Genomic DNA, 17,832 nt, shown 5'->3' with positions numbered 1-17,832 from the left:
TCTGTTACATACGCCCAGTCCCAAGCATCTATGTCTTTATGATGTCAAAGAGCCCTGGTCTAATGGGAAACGGACCCTCCCAGGCCCCATCCAGCAGAGCCATTTAAGCCCACTTTGATTAAATGTCAGGAAGAAGGTGTCTCCACAGCCGGGGAAAGTGAGGGACAGTCATGGAGAGGCTTTAGATTGGCTCAGTAAATGATGAAGGAAATTCATTTACATGGCAATAATGAAAGTGCGTGTTGAGCCAGCAGGAGAAGGGAAAATGGCACGTGTGGTTTTCACAGTACAAATCATGTCCCCTTTCAAGTTATACACAAAGGCGGATAAATTAGAGGGAACCACAGATTCCGCAGATGCAGATTGCTGATACACACATACGCACGGACACACACACACACACACACACACACACACACACACACACACACACACACACACACACACACACACACACACACACACACAAAACATGGTTGAAGTTGAAGGATATGGATCTAGTCCTACCCTACAAGTTCTTGGTTTCTTCCTCCATGAGAATCTCTTTAATCTATTTCAGGCACGCATGGCTCCCTAATGACAGTGGCTGTGGTGACCTCCCTCAACAATGCCCACACACACACCATTATATTCCTGCTCTGTGACTCTCCCTGCCTGGTGCAGAGGTGGAAACCCAGCCAGTCTCATCACAGATAGATATTGAAGAAGTCTTTCTCTACATGCATACGACCAGTTATTAATGGGTGGCTGTGCGTGGCCATGGCTGACATGCAGAGTGATATACGTGGCATTGTGTTGCTGTTTCTATACAATGTTCTATCAGTCGATTACTGCGCTCCCCTGGACCTCCCGGTGCCCATTTGTCTCCCTTGTCTCCCAGGTGTCAGCCACCACATCCTTCTCCCTAGCGTGGCATGGGCTGTAAATCTGACCGCCTTCACACGCGTGCACTCACAGGCCTCCCCTAAACAGCAGCCCTCCAACCCCACCCCTCCGGTCAAGAGGAAACTAATTAATCATTATCATTACACAGCGCCATCACCACATTGCTTTCATGATCACATGGAGCCCACCAGCGCACGAGCCATGTATTGGTCATATACACAGAGATCCTATTAAATTAGAAGGGCTATGTCATAATCCCTCAAAGTTCCAGAATGGGGTGAAAATGGCAGCCATATTGGTCAGGGAGTAATCAAAACCAGTCCAATTCGAATGAATGGCAATAGAGGTATATCTTGATTTTACTTATGCAGGAAAGTAAAAGTGAGGCATGTAATATATCAGAAATTGTGTCATGAAATTATTGTCAACCTGAAATAGTCAATATAATTCTAAAATACATTTTATATGGGTTTTATACAAATGTTCTTTATGAATAGCCTCTAAAATATGTGTAAACAGACCGTAAATGTCAAAATTGTAGTTTTCTTGGAAAGTTGTGAGTACTATTATATGAATCAATATCAGCACTTGTTGCATTTACAACTATCATCAACTGATTTCAACCATAGAATGTTGAAATATTGACAGTTAATTTGAAAAATGTAAAACTGTCTGGCTAGCTAGCTAACGAACATTCAGTGCAGATAAACTCTTCAAATTCATTATTTCCATTCTAGTATTGTTATATCTAATTCTATGCTTATACATCACCTACCTGTTGGAAGGAATTATACAATGTTCCTCTATGGTCATCAGCTTCTGACTGCCGTCAAGGTGGGCACCACTCCTTGGTTCCCTCTCCTCTGTCACTGCCACTGTCATCAAGGCTTTCAAATCAAATTTATTTATATAGCCGTTCGTACATCAGCTGATATCTCAAAGTGCTGTACAGAAACCCAGCCTAAAACCCCAAACAGCAAGCAATGCAGGTGTCAATCATCATCATCATCATCACCAAAACTACCATGGTGTTGATCAGTCACAATTGGACCATACTAGGCTGAGGAGACCAGTGGAGGGAATGGTATTCTGCTGTATCTTAGTGGGGATTTGCAAGTACTGCATGTGTCAGATACAGGAAGAGAGAGAGAGATAGAGTATATAACCTAAACAGGAAGGATATACAGTATATAACCTAAACAGGAAGGATATACAGTATATAACCTAAACAGGAAGGATATACAGTATATAACCTAAACAGGAAGGATATACAGTATATAACCTAAACAGGAAGGATATACAGTATATTGCCAAACAGGAAGGATATACAGTATATAGCCTAAACAGGAAGTATATGCAGTAAATAGCCTAAACAGGAAGGATATACAGTATAAGCCTAAACAGGAAGTATATACAGTATATAGCCTAAACAGGAAGGATATGCAGTATATAGCCTAAACAGGAAGGATATACAGTATACAGCCTAAACAGGAAGTATATACAGTATATAGCCTAAACAGGAAGTATATGCAGTAAATAGCCTAAACAGGAAGGATATACAGTATAAGCCTAAACAGGAAGTATATGCAGTATATAGCCTAAACAGGAAGTATATACAGTATATAGCCTAAACAGGAAGTATATGCAGTATATAGCCTAAACAGGAAGTATATGCAGTAAATAGCCTAAACAGGAAGGATATACAGTATAAGCCTAAACAGGAAGGATATGCAGTATATAGCCTAAACAGGAAGGATATACAGTATATAGCCTAAACAGGAAGTATATACAGTATATAGCCTAAACAGGAAGTATATGCAGTATATAGCCTAAACAGGAAGTATATACAGTATATAGCCTAAACAGGAAGTATATGCAGTATATAGCCTAAACAGGAAGTATATGCAGTATATAGCCTAAACAGGAAGTATATGCAGTAAATAGCCTAAACAGGAAGGATATACAGTATAAGCCTAAACAGGAAGGATATGCAGTATATAGCCTAAACAGGAAGTATATACAGTATATAGCCTAAACAGGAAGTATATGCAGTATATAGCCTAAACAGGAAGGATATACAGTATATAGCCTAAACAGGAAGGATATGCAGTATATAGCCTAAACAGGAAGGATATGCAGTATATAGCCTAAACAGGAAGGATATACAGTATATAGCCTAAACAGGAAGGATATACAGTATAAGCCTAAACAGGAAGGATATGCAGTATATAGCCTAAACAGGAAGGATATGCAATCAGAGTTAATAACTCTTCATTCTTTTTGCCACCACATAAATAACCTTCTGAATCTTGCCTCTGTTTGGACAGCATGTGACACGCCTCTTTTCCTACTCCACTGCTGGTCCAGTAGTCATCTAAATGGTCTGGAAAGGACAGGGCTGCCAGTCTGGTTTCATGTCTAACCCTGTGAGTGACATTTCAGGACGGAACCAGCTTCCTTCACACTCCATCGCTCCTTATTGCAAGTGAAATTCTTCCAGTTCAGACAATCGCTCATTAATCCTAAATGATTTGGTGTAAAGCCACAAGCTAATTAAGCGTGCTCTATTGAGTATACCGCGTTATAGTAACAGAAGTGTTGGTGTTTTGCTGCAGTTGAAAGGGAACTCATGTTGATTCTCTCATTGTGTATTTCATTTACTTTTGACTGGCAGAAATACCCTTTCTTTCCATGCAGATGTTTTTTGTTCAACAGAGTAAAGGGTAAATGGTTAGTGGTGTTTTATAAAGGGAAGACAGCAGCTTCCTGGAGACGTTATTGGACTAACTGGATATTTATCAGGAAGTCAAGAGTAAACAACAACATGAAGGGAATATCAAATACATGGTTTAACATTCCCAAATCGATTTCTCTTAACTTGAACCAATTCCAATTCAAAAGCTGTTGTGTTGGAGCGATGTTGTGGAAATAGCAGTGATTATGTATTGTGCATTTGAGCCATGTTGCCCTTGGCACGTAAAGCTACACTCAATGTCTTTATTCTCTCCTCTGATTAATGTTGTGACATTTGCCTTTTCCTCACAATCCAAGGGGGCCATGGTGGAGCAGAGTTTAGAGCAGGAGGAAGTCTGCTTGGAAATCAGTATGCTCTGCTGCCTTGCATATCAACAGCCAGCACAGTCACCCAGGCCTATGTCCACACACACACACACACGCGCGCACGCACGCGCACGCACACACGCGCACACACGCGCACGCACACACGCGCACACACGCGCACGCACACACGTGCACACACACACACGCACGCACACGCGCACGCACACACGCGCACGTGCAGACATGGACGCAAGTACAAACGCGCGCACACGTACACACGAACCGCGAAGGACATGTGCACACACAAACCTAGGCTTCCTTTGGGAAGTGGATTGAAAGAAAAATAATCCTCTTCACTTTTTCTTCTCTTGAGAGACATTCATCAATGTGACAATGGTCATGATGTTCACAGCGGGGCTTTGCCCTTCTTCTCACTCTGTTACTATATGCTATGTACTGGTAACTGCCAAAATAAATGAAAACACTTGAAGCTGTTCTGGTGTTTCGTGGTGGCCCACAGCCCTATGAAGACACTATGTTGGTGTTTCCTTTATTTTGGCAGTTACCTGTATGTTTGCAGCTGCTATCAGGTGCCAGTGTGCACTGTCCAGTATGGTTTGCCATCCCTTGATAAATCCCTTGGTATGCAACTGTAAGGGTTTTCCTGTGGTGAAAGAGAGGCGGACCAAAATGCAGCGTGGTGGTTATTCATGTTTAATTTAGAAAGACGACTATACATGAACAGAGTAAACAAAACAAGAAAGTGAAAACCTAAACAGTCCTATGATGCAAACACAGAGACAGGAACAATCACCCACAAAACCCAACACAAAACAGGCTACCTAAATATGGTTCCCAATCAGAGACAATGACTAACACCTGCCTCTGATTGAGAACCATATCAGGCCAAACATAGAAATAGACAAACCAGACACACAACATAGAATGCCCACCCAGCTCACGTCCTGACCAATACTAAAACAAGGAAAACACATACGAACGATGGTCAGAACGTGACAGCAACAAGTATCTGGTCACAGATCTTAGATCTGATGTAAAATCACTTGATATTGCCCAGCTGAGGAACATTATGAGACAAATGATGAAGCTCACTGATTAAGGTGTGATTGAATGTCAGTAGAAAGTTATTTTTTAGTTATTTAATTTAAAATTCATGGTATTCCAACAACTTTAAAAGCACATTTGTATGTTTGGAAACTGTTTGTTGATTACTCATAATATTTTGATTAATAATTTGTTGTGAATATATGGGTGAACTCACCCCCACAAGTAAATTCATTTAATTAATGTTTTCATTATTGAACCGTTTGAATAGCTGATGGTTTTAGAGGTACTCTTTACCATATAATACTGCCACAGGTAAGATATGCTTTAGAGTAACTGTTCAGTGAAAATCTCACTTTTAAAAGTTGGTATTCTGCTAACTCATATTCGTACCCAACTCATATGTAACTCATATTCAAACCCAAATAATGTGGTCGACTTGTCCTATACTTGTATTTGTGGCCAAAGCATAAATTGGAGAAGAGACCCCACCTCAAACTTGTATCTCAAACAGACCATTTCAAAGTACTTGCTATTTCCTCAAAGAGGATGATGTGATCCTCCTGAGGAGGATGAGCTGGTCAGTCATCGGTCTATTCACATGAATACATTAATTGACCGGTATATGTTCACACCATTCTGTTGTTGGGTATTTTCACACCATTCTGTTGTTGGGTATTTTCACACCATTCTGTTGTTGGGTATTTTCACACCATTCTGTTGTTGGGTATGTTCACTCCATTCTGTTGTTGGGTACGCCCACTCCATTCTGTTGTTGGGGTACGCCCACTCCATTCTGTTGTTGGGTACACCCACTCCATTCTGTTGTTGGGTACGCCCACTCCATTCTGTTGTTGGGTACGCCCACTCCATTCTGTTGTTGGGTACGCCCACATTCTGTTGTTGGGTACGCCCACACCATTCTGTTGTTGGGTATGTTCACTCCATTCTGTTGTTGGGTACGCCCACTCCATTCTGTTGTTGGGTATGCCCACTCCATTCTGTTGTTGGGTACGCCCACTCCATTCTGTTGTTGGGTACGCCCACTCCATTCTGTTGTTGGGTACGCCCACACCATTCTGTTGTTGGGTACGCCCACACCATTCTGTTGTTGGGTATGTTCATCCATTCTGTTGTTGGGTACGCCCACTCCATTCTGTTGTTGGGTACGCCCACTCCATTCTGTTGTTGGGTACACCCACTCCATTCTGTTGTTGGGTATGCCCACTCCATTCTGTTGTTGGGTACGCCCACTCCATTCTGTTGTTGGGTACGCCCACTCCATTCTGTTGTTGGGTATGTTCACTCCATTCTGTTGTTGGGTACGCCCACTCCATTCTGTTGTTGGGTACACCCACTCCATTCTGTTGTTGGGTATGCCCACTCCATTCTGTTGTTGGGTACGCCCACTCCATTCTGTTGTTGGGTACGCCCACTCCATTCTGTTGTTGGGTATGTTCACTCCATTCTGTTGTTGGGTACGCCCACTCCATTCTGTTGTTGGGTACGCCCACTCCATTCTGTTGTTGGGTACACCCACTCCATTCTGTTGTTGGGTATGCCCACTCCATTCTGTTGTTGGGTACGCCCACTCCATTCTGTTGTTGGGTTCCATTCTGTTGTTGGGTACGCCCACTCCATTCTGTTGTTGGGTACGCCCACTCCATTCTGTTGTTGGGTACACCCACTCCATTCTGTTGTTGGGTACACCCACTCCATTCTGTTGTTGGGTATGTTCACTCCATTCTGTTGTTGGGTACGCCCACCCATTCTGTTGTTGGGTATTCTGTTGTTGGGTACGCCCACTCCATTCTGTTGTTGGGTATGTTCACTCCATTCTGTTGTTGGGGTACGCCCACTCCATTCTGTTGTTGGGGTACGCCCACTCCATTCTGTTGTTGGGTACACCCACTCCATTCTGTTGTTGGGTACACCCACTCCATTCTGTTGTTGGGTACACCCACTCCATTCTGTTGTTGGGTACACCCACTCCATTCTGTTGTTGGGTACGCCCACACCATTCTGTTGTTGGGGTACGCCCACTCCATTCTGTTGTTGGGGTACGCCCACTCCATTCTGTTGTTGGGTACGCCCACACCATTCTGTTGTTGGGGTACGCCCACTCCATTCTGTTGTTGGGTACGCCCACACCATTCTGTTGTTGGGGTACGCCCACTCCATTCTGTTGTTGGGTACACCTACAGCATTCTGTTGTTGGGTACACCCACACCATTCTGTTGTTGGGTATGCCCACAGCATTCTGTTGTTGGGTACGCCCACACCATTCTGTTGTTGGGTACTCCATTCTGTTGTTGGGTACGCCCACAGCATTCTGTTGTTGGGTATTCTGTTGTTAGGGTACGCCCACACCATTCTGTTGTTGGGTACACCCACTCCATTCTGTTGTTGGGTATGTTCACTCCATTGTTGGGTACGCTGTTGTTGGGTACGCCCACTCCATTCTGTTGTTGGGTACGCCCACTCCATTCTGTTGTTGGGTACACCCACTCCATTCTGTTGTTGGGTACGCCCACTCCATTCTGTTGTTGGGTACGCCCACTCCATTCTGTTGTTGGGTATGTTCTGTTGTTGGGTACTCCATTCTGTTGTTGGGGTACGCCCACTCCATTCTGTTGTTGGGGTACGCCCACAGGGTACACCCATTTCTGTTGTCCATTCTGTTATTGGGTACACCCACTCCATTCTGTTGTTGGGTACACCCATTTCTGTTGTTGGGTACGCCCACACCATTCTGTTGTTGGGGTACGCCCACCCATTCTGTTGTTGGGGTACGCCCACTCCATTCTGTTGTTGGGTACGCCCACACCATTCTGTTGTTGGGGTACGCCCACTCCATTCTGTTGTTGGGTACGCCCACACCATTCTGTTGTTGGGGTACGCCCACTCCATTCTGTTGTTGGGTACACCTACAGCATTCTGTTGTTGGGTACACCCACACCATTCTGTTGTTAGGGTACGCCCACACCATTCTGTTGTTGGGTACGCCCACAGCATTCTGTTGTTAGGGTACGCCCACACCATTCTGTTGTTGGGGTACGCCCACTCAATTCCAACACAGAAGAGCTTCTTTTTAACATACTTAATTAACACTTTTTGTAAGAAAAACTACTTTACTCGTATTGTAATTAATTATAGGTCATATTTCATAGAAATCTGGAAACACTAGACAATTACTTTAGTGTGTTTTAAAGCCTCCTCCTTGAAATTGGTTTCTATGGCAACTCAGTTCCGGGGCCTAGATAAAAGAGCTATTATTATGTGTTTGCAGAGGATTGGAGACAAAGTGATTGCATTGCTGATGGTTGGGAGGACGATGTGTCTTGTAAAAGTCCTGACGGTGTTCGCAGGGCTTTGAAGTCATTGTTTTTACCAGGCTGTCGTTTGATCATATCCCTGTAACCTCTGATATTTAATAGTAGAATGATCATACTACTGTACAACCAGTGAGACATAACACCACAATCACAGAGGGATCAATGACATATGACACCCAGAATAGCGCTGCAATGGATAGCAGTCGTTTTACAGGCTCCTGACCAATTTTGCTATTTGATTATATATTTTTTGCTGAGCTTAACTTTTGGTTGTACACAATGTTTCCGCCGTCTTTTCCTATGACCGAAAAGAGCTTCTAGACATCAGAACAGCGATCACAAACCTTCATTTGGATGAAGATTTCTACTTCAACGAGTCGGAGCCTCGGGGCATACTGCTCAACCTGGAACAGGCCCTAATCCCTGAGACTTGGATAAGAAGAAGGCGGAGTAAGAGAGGTCGACATGTGGGCACCCTGACAAAACTAAGTCTGGGAGTACGTAAACCGCCTCTACCCTCCATTCTACTGACGAACTTACAATCACTGGAAAACAAACTGGATGAGCCCCGTTCGAGATTATCCTATCAACAGGACCTGAAGAACTGGAATATCCTATGATTCTCAGAGTCGATGAAGGACATGGATAATACACTGTACATCTAGCTTGTTTTTCTATGCATCGGCAGAACAGCAGGGAGTAGGTGTGTCTTTTTGTTAACAACTCTAATATTAAGGAAGTCTCAAGATTCTGCTCGCCGGAGTTAGAGTACCTCACGATAATCTGTAGACTATTTAGAGTTTTCATCTATATTTTTCGTAGCTATCTATTTACCACCACAAACCGATGCTGGCTCTAAGACCGCATTCAATGAGCTGTATAAGGTCATAAGTAAGGAAATGTTCAGCGGCGGCACTTCTAGTGGCCGGTGATTTTCATGCAGGAAAACTCAAATCTGTTTTGCCAAAATTCTACCAGCATGTCACCTGTGCAACTAGATGCAAAAAAAACTCTAGATCACCTTTGTTTCACACACAGAAACACCATTTGGCAAATCTGACCATAACTCTAACCTATGTCATCCAAAAAGTTATACTTTTGACTCACCTGTCTTGATGACCATCCAGGTGCTTTTGACAAACTTGCGTCAATGTTTTGGATGAGACGAGTCCCATAATGTCTGTCGAAAACCAAACAGTGCATTCCACAGTAAAAACCTCATACCAACGGTCAAGCATGGTGGTGGTAGTGTGATGGTTTGGGGATGCTTTGCTGCCTCAGGCCCTGGAAGATTTGCCTTAATAGAAGGAACCATGAATTCTGCTCTGTATCAGAATGTCAGGCCATCTGTCTGTGAGCTGAAACTAAAGTGCAGCTGGATCATGCAGCAAGACAATGATCCAAAACACACAATCAAGTCTACATGAAAATGGTTTAAAAAGCAACAAGTTTTGGAATGGCCTAGTCAAAGTCCAGACCTAATCTCAATAAAGATGTTGTGGCATTACCTGCAACGAGTAGTTGCAGATGGCCTCCCGGGTAGCGTAGCGGTCTAAGGCACTGCATTGCATTGCTAGCTGTGCTACCTCTGTTGCAGCCGGCCGCAATCGGGAGATCCATGGGGCGACGCACAATTGGCCTAGCGTCGTTAGGGAGGGTTTGGCCGGTAGGGATATCCTTGTCTCATTGCGCAATAGCGACTCCTGTGGCGGGCTGGGCGCAGTGCGCGCTAACCAGGTCACCAGGTGCACGGTGTTTCCTCCGACACATTGGTGCGGCTGGCTTCCGGGTTGGTTGCGCGCTGTGTTAAGAAGCAGTGCGGCTTGGTTGGGTTGTGTTTAGGAGGACGCATGGCTTTCGACCTTCGCCTCTCCCGAGCCCGTACGGGAGTTGAAGAGATGAGACAAGATAGTAACTACTAATAATTGGATACCACGAAAAGGGGGTAAAAGAAAAAAAAGAAAAAGAAAACCCACAAATGTTGCGGAGTTAAATCAAATCAAATCAAATCAAAATGATTTATATAGCCCTTCGTACATCAGCTGATATCTCAAAGTGCTGTACAGAAACCCAGCCTAAAACCCCAAGAAGCAGTTCTGCATGGAAGAGTGGGCCAAAACTACAAGAAGTGTTTGGTTGCAATCACTGCAGCTAAGGGTGGCAGAACCAGGTATTGAGTGTAAGCGGGCAATTACTTTTTCACACAGGGGCATTGGGTGTCGCATAACTTTGTTTCTTCAATAAATAAAATAAGTATACATTTTTAGGGGGTTATTTGTAAACTCATATTCCTTTTATCTAATATTAGCTTATGGTTGAAGATATTCATATTCATATTGAAAATAATTCAAAGATCGAGGAAATCAGAAGGGGCAAATACTTTTTCACTGCACTGTAGTGCTGTTCATTGACAACAGCTCAGCGTTCAACACCATAGTACCCTCTAAGCTCATCACTAAGGACCCTGGGACTGAACACTTCCCTCCTAATGCACCGCCGCTTGGTGGTGAGGGTAGGCAACATTGGGGCCCCTCAGATTTGTGTGCTTAGCTCCCTCCTGTACTCCATGTTCACCCATGACTGTGTGGCCGCACACAACTCCAATACCATCATTAAGTTTGCTGACAACACAATGGTGGTAGGCCTATTCACCGATTACAACAATCTTTACTAATGCTGCAGAAATCTGCTTTAAAGCAGCTTCCACGTCCATCGGAAATAGTGATCATAATATAGTAGCCATATAGTTGCCATATCTAGGAAAACCAAAGTTCCAAAGGCTGGGCCTAATATAGTGTATAGGAGATCATACAAGAGGTTTTGTAGTGATTCATATTTTTTAAATAACTAGGCAAGTCAGTTAAGAACAAATTGTTATTTACAATGACGGCCTACCCCGGCCAAATTGTGCACCGCCCTATGGGACTCCCAATCATGGCCGGTTGTGATACAGTCTGGAATTGAACCAGGGTCTGTAGTGATGCCTCTAGCACACAGATGCAGTGCCTTAGACTGCTGCGCCATTCGGGAGCCCCGATGTTGAAGATGTAAAGAATATTTGCTGGTCTGTGCTGTGTAATGAGGATCAACCAGACGCTGCACTTGATGCATTTATTAAATTGCTTATTCCAATTACAAATAAGCATGCGCCCATTAAGAAAATGACTGTAAAACTGTTAATTCCCCATGGATTGACGAGGATTTGAAAAAATGGTACGTTTGAGAGGGATTAGGCAAAAGGAATAGCAAATAAGTCTGGCTGCACAGCCAATTGGCAAAGGTGCTGTAAATTGAGAAAGCATGTGACTTAACTAAACTAAAAGAAGAAACTACACTATGAAACAAAGATTAATTAATATAAAGTGATAATACGTTGGAACACGTTAAATGACATTTTGGGCAAAAAGGCAAAGAGCTCCGTCATTCATTGAATCAGATGGCTCATTCATCACAAAACTCATGCCAACTACTTTCATGATGTTTTCATTGGCAAGATTAGCAAACTTAGGCATGAGATGCCAAGAACAAATTCTGAACATGCGTAACTGACTTAATTATGAAAGAGAAGCGTTATAATTTTGAATTCCGTAAAGTGAATATATTGTTGTCTGTCAACAATGACAAGCCATCTGGGTCTGACAACTTGGATGGAAAATGACTGAGGATGATAGTAAACTATATTGCCACTCTCTTCAATCTAGGCCTACAGAAAAGTGTGTGCCCTCAGGCCTGGAAGGAAGCAAAACTCATTCCTCTACTCAAGAATAGCAAAGCACCCTTTACTGTCTGAAACAGCCGACCAATCAGCTTGTTACCAACCCTAGGTAAACCTTTGGAGAAAAACATTATTTGACCAGATGCAATGCTATTTCACAGTAAACGGATGAACAACATGCTTTCAGCATGCTTATAGGGAAGGGCATTCAACATGCACAACACTTACACAAATGAGTGATGATTGGCTGAAATAAAAGTATAATAAGAATATTGTGGGAGTTATTTTGTTAGACTTCAGTGCAGCTTTTAACATTATCAATCATTATGTGCTGCTGGAAAAACGTATGTGTTATAGCTTTACCTCCCCTGCTATATCGTGAATCGAGAGTTGCCTGTTACCTGTCAGAACACAGAGGGTGGTCTTTAATGGAAGCCTCTCCAACATAATCCAGGTAGTGTCGGGCATTCCCCAGGGCAGCACTCTAGGCCCCTTACTTTTTTCAATCTTTACTAATGACCTGCCGTTGGCCTGTGTGTCTATGTATGCTAATGACTCAACACTATACACATCACTTACCACAGCAAGTGAAATCACTGCAACACTTAACAAAGATCTGCAGTCAGTTTCAGAATGGGTGGCAAGAAATAAGCTAGTCCTAAATATTTCAAAAAGTTAAAAGATTGTATTTGGGACAAATCATTCACTAAACCCTAAACCCCAACTAAATATTTTATAGAATAATGTGGAAATTAAGCAAATTGAGGAGACTAAACTGCTTAGTCATAAAAATATTGATACAACGGTAGCTAAGATGGGAAGAGGTCTGTCAATAACATAGCACTGCTCTGCTTTCTTGACTTTGCTATCAACAAAACAAGTCACACAGACTCTATTCCGGTCTCACTTGGACTGATGCCCAGTCATATCATGAAGTGCCACAAAGAGGGATATTACAGCAAAGTACAGCTGGCTCAGAACAGAGCAGCACGGCTGGCCTGTAAATGTACACCAAGAGGTAACATCAATAAAATACATGTACATTTCTCCTGGCTCAAAGTAGAAGAGAGATTGACTGCGTCACTATTTGCGTTTGTGAGAGGTATTGACGTGTTTAAAGCGCACCGAGTTGTCTGTTTAAACGACTAGCACACAGCTCAGGCACCCATGCATACCCCACAAGACATGCCACCTGAGGACTATTCACAGTCCCCAAGTGCATATCAAACTATGGGAAGCACACAGTACTATATAGAGCAGGGTTGGGCAATTCCAATCCTCAGGGGCTTGATTGGTGTCACAGTTTTGCCCCAGCCCCAGCTAACACACCTGACTCCAATAATCACCTAATCATGATCTTCAGTTTAGAATGTAATGTGATTAATCAGCTGTGTTTGCTGGGGATGGAGAGAAAGTGTGACACCAATCAGGTCCCAGAGGACTGGAGCTGCCCACCCCTGACATAGAGCCATGACTACGTTGAACATTACTCCACATCAAGTAACTCATGTAAACAGTAACTCATGCAAAACCGATTTTAAATGAAACAGATAAAACTCCACACACACACACACACACACACACACACACACACACACACACACACACACACACACACACACACACACACACACACACACACACACACACATGCTAACACATGGAATCTACACACAAGTACATTGCATTGTTGTTATATTGCTGTGTTATGGATTTTGTATTGTAGATACTGTATGTAGTGGTAGAGTAGTGTGTAATAATGTGTTGTATTGTAGATATGTAGTGGTAGAGTATTGTGTAATAATGTGTTGTATTGTAGATATGTAGTGGTAGAGTAGTGTGTAATAATGTATTGTATTGTAGATATGTTGTGGTAGAGTAGTGTGTAATAATGTGTTGTATTGTAGATATGTAGTGGTAGAGTATTGTGTAATAATGTGTTGTGGTAGAGTAGTGTGTAATGTATTGTATTGTAGATATGTTGTGGTAGAGTAGTGGTGTAATAATGTATTGTATTGTAGATATGTAGTGGTAGAGTAGTGTGTAATAATGTATTGTATTGTAGATATGTAGTGGTAGAGTAGCGTGTAATAATGTGTTGTATTGTAGATATGTAGTGGTAGAGTAGTGTAATAATGTATTGTATTGTAGATATGTAGTGGTAGAGTAGTGTAATAATGTGTTGTATTGTAGATATGTAGTGGTAGAGTAGTGTGTAATAATGTATTGTATTGTAGAGATGTTGTGGTAGAGTAGTGTGTAATAATGTGTTGTATTGTAGATATGTAGTGGTAGAGTAGTGTGTAATAATGTGTTGTATTGTAGATATGTAGTGGTAGAGTAGTGTAATAATGTATTGTATTGTAGATATGTAGTGGTAGAGTAGTGTGTAATAATGTGTTGTATTGTAGATATGTAGTGGTAGAGTAGTGTGTAATAATGTGTTGTATTGTAGATATGTAGTGGTAGAGTAGTGTAATAATGTATTGTATTGTAGATATGTAGTGGTAGAGTAGCGTGTAATAATGTATTGTATTGTAGATATGTAGTGGTAGAGTAGTGGTGTAATAATGTATTGTATTGTAGAGATGTTGTGGTAGAGTAGTGTTTAATAATGTGTTGTGTACTGTTTTATTTTGTGATGTAATCGCCTTAATCTTGTTTGGACCCCAGGAAGAGTAGCTGCTGCCTTGGCAGGAACTAATGGCGGTCCATAATAAATACAAATACAAGGACTGACTTTGTCCCTCAATGTGTTTTATAGTTCATAATGGATGTTACCTGTATTGTCTCAATGCTCGATGTAGTTTCCCACGGTCCTTCTAGCACCATTTACTTGATGATCTGATAGGTCAGCGAAGAGTGTGAACAAATATCACACTGACCTGCACTCGGCCCCAAAATGTGAGCATAGCTCCAAATTGGTCAGTTTACTGTATGAATCACCAATCCGTATCATACACACCATCTATTTCTAAATGAGGACTATTTGCTGGTCAGCAAACTGCATTTAGCATTGCTTCAGTGAGCAGTTTTAAGCAGTTACTTGCTGCAGGCAACAACCAGAGAGGAAATGCATGGCCAGAAGAAGATATACAGTATATATATATAGAAAAGCTGCAGGTGGTAATCTGATGGATTTATTTGGATTGCTGCACCATGTAGGTGGTTTGTTCCCTGTATTGTATCCATCCATTGATGATGGCATACTTTCCGTTTCCTCTCAACGTCAACAGTGAAGAGGCGACTCCGGGATACTGGTATTCTAGGCAGAGTTGCAAAGAAAAAGCCATATCTCAGACTGGCCAATAAAAATAAAAGATTAAGATGAGCAAAAGAACACAGGACAGAGGAACTCTGCCTAGAAGGCCAGCATCCCGGAATCACTGTCTTCACGGTTGACGTTGTGACTGGTGTTTTGCGGGTACTATTTAATGAAGCTGCCAGTTTAGGACTTGTGAGGTGTCTGTTTCTCAAACTAGACACTCTAATGTACTTGTCCTCTTGCTCAGTTGTGCACCGAGGCCTCCCACTCCTCTTTCTATCCTGGTTAGAGCCAGTTTGCTCTGTTCTGTGAAGGGAGTAGTAGACAGCGTTGTACGAGATCTTCAGTTTCTTGGCAATTTCTCGCATGGAATAGCCTTCATTTCTCAGAACAAGAATAGACTTTCAGAAGTTTCAGAAGAAAGTTATTTGTTTCTGGCTATTTTGATCCTGTAATCGAACCCACAAATGCTGATGCTCCAGATACTAGTCTAAAGTCTATCTAGTTTTAAGATGGCCAGTTTTATTGCTTCTTTAATCAGAACAACAGTTTTCAGTTGTGTTAACATAATTGCAAAAGGGTTTTCTAATGATCAATTATCCTTTTAAAATGATCATCTTGGATTAGCTAACACAACGTGCCATTGGAACACAGGAGTGATGGTTACTGATAATGGGCCTCTGTACGCCTATGTAGATATTCAGATATTGCCAGCTACAATAGTAATTTACAACAAAACAAGGACATTTCTGAGTGACTCCAAACTTTTGAATGGTAGTGTATTTTGGTTCCATTGATTTCTATTGGTTCTATTGATTTCTATTGGTTCTATTGGTTCTTTTGATTTCTATTGGTTCTATTGATTTCTATTGATTGTAGTTACACATACAGTATGAGACCTAAGAGTCTTGCTTGATTCTTTCCTTAGTCACGATGATCCCTCAACATTGTCCTTCCTCCCGCTTTCCTTCTTTCTCTCTCCTTCTCTCTTTGTACCCCCCGGTCTCTCTCCTTCTCTCTCTCCTTCTCCCCCTCTCTCTCCATAGGGGCCATCTTTGATGAGTCTGCCAGGAAGGACGACGAGGTGTTCCGCATGGCCGTGGCGGACCTCAACCTCAACAATGAGATCCTGGAGACTGAGAAGATCACCATCTCTGTGGAGTTTGTGGATGGGAACAACCCTTTCCAGGCAGTCCAGGAAGGTAAGGCCTTAATCTGCCCTCACCCTCACTCTCACCCCTCCATCTGCCCATCTCAACCTTAGTGAGGCCAGAGTATGGCAAATTCCATTATTTTCCCTCGCCTACTCAGCATGGTTTTTCTTTCTGTGGAGTTGCGGAGCCGTTGGCTTTGGGTATGCTTCAGCCTTGCACAGTACTGGAAGGAACCAACATTAATCCATCTTAAAAGCCCTATATTTTCAACCCCAACCTTGATCAATGACACAATGAACTGAATAGCACTATATTTAACCAATAAGGCCCGAGGGGGTGTGGTATATGGCCAATATACCACAGCTAATGATTGTTCTTATGCACAACGCAACGCTGAGTGCCTGGACACAGCCCTTAGCCGTGGTATATTAGAAATATACCACAAACCCCCAAGGTGCCTTATTGCCTGCAAAATATATTTTTGACCATACCACGTCTGTCAGCCAATCAGCATGAGGGCTCGAACAAATCGCAGTTTATCAAAGGTTTTATAGGTGTCCCCCCAAAAAACAAAGATATGATTTCACATTGTAAATCTTTTTGTAATTTAGTTGAAGATTTAAGCATTGCTATTATAAACTGATTACCAATGTTATTAGAGCAGTAAAAATATTTTTGGGAGATATCTGCTAAAACATGCAGAGATGTGAAGATATCTGCAAAAACATGCAGCGGTGTGGAGATACCTGCTAAAACATGCAGAGGTGTGGAGATACCTGCTAAAACATGCAGAGGTGTGGAGATACCTGCTAAAACATGCAGAGGTGTGGAGATACCTGCTAAAACATGTAGAGGTGTGGAGATACCTGCTAAAACATGTAGAGGTGTGGAGATACCTGCTAAAACATGCAGAGGTGTGGAGATACCTGCTAAAACATGTAGAGGTGTGGAGATACCTGCTAAAACATGTAGAAGTGTGGAGATACCTGCTAAAACATGCAGCGATATGTGGCACATAATATAAATGAATTCCTCTCTAGAATGATATCATGATTTCATTGACCGATAATTTCTCCATTAGTTCATTACCCAATAGTTTATTTACCCAATACATTACTGGGAGCTTATAGCTTGTATAAATTATGACTCTCTTTATTCCTACACCATAGCCTAGAGTTTACTCGCCGTTAGTCACAACCTCTACTAGCCAGCTCTCGCTTTTTACTAAACAAATAATATTACAGACAGAAAAACCTGCGTTCAACTGGACTGACCTCAATCAACTAAAAGAGACATATTTCCCAGTTTAAAATAGATCCCTTCCTTTCCAACTGACATAAAACCACTGACGTA

At 42.3% G+C, this 17,832-nt stretch overlaps 1 protein-coding gene across 2 annotated transcripts in view; it reads left to right on the top strand.

Moving 5' to 3' along the window:
• LOC112249431 (glutamate receptor ionotropic, delta-2) overlaps positions 1 to 17,832 on the top strand; it is a 724,520-nt gene that overhangs the window by 72,621 nt on the left and 634,067 nt on the right. For both annotated transcript variants that reach the window (XR_006083189.1, XM_042320306.1), the window contains exon 2: positions 16,372 to 16,527. Coding sequence is in view for 1 of the 2 variants with exons in the window: in XM_042320306.1 (XP_042176240.1) it covers positions 16,372 to 16,527 (156 nt within the window). In the remaining variant the exon portion in view is untranslated. The remainder of the gene's footprint in view (positions 1 to 16,371; positions 16,528 to 17,832) is intronic.

Source organism: Oncorhynchus tshawytscha, linkage group LG04, assembly GCF_018296145.1.
Source record: "Oncorhynchus tshawytscha isolate Ot180627B linkage group LG04, Otsh_v2.0, whole genome shotgun sequence".
NCBI classification, from domain to species: domain Eukaryota; kingdom Metazoa; phylum Chordata; class Actinopteri; order Salmoniformes; family Salmonidae; genus Oncorhynchus; species Oncorhynchus tshawytscha.
The sequence above is the reverse complement of the archived record's forward strand: the minus strand, read 5'-3'. Positions and strand labels throughout refer to the sequence as shown.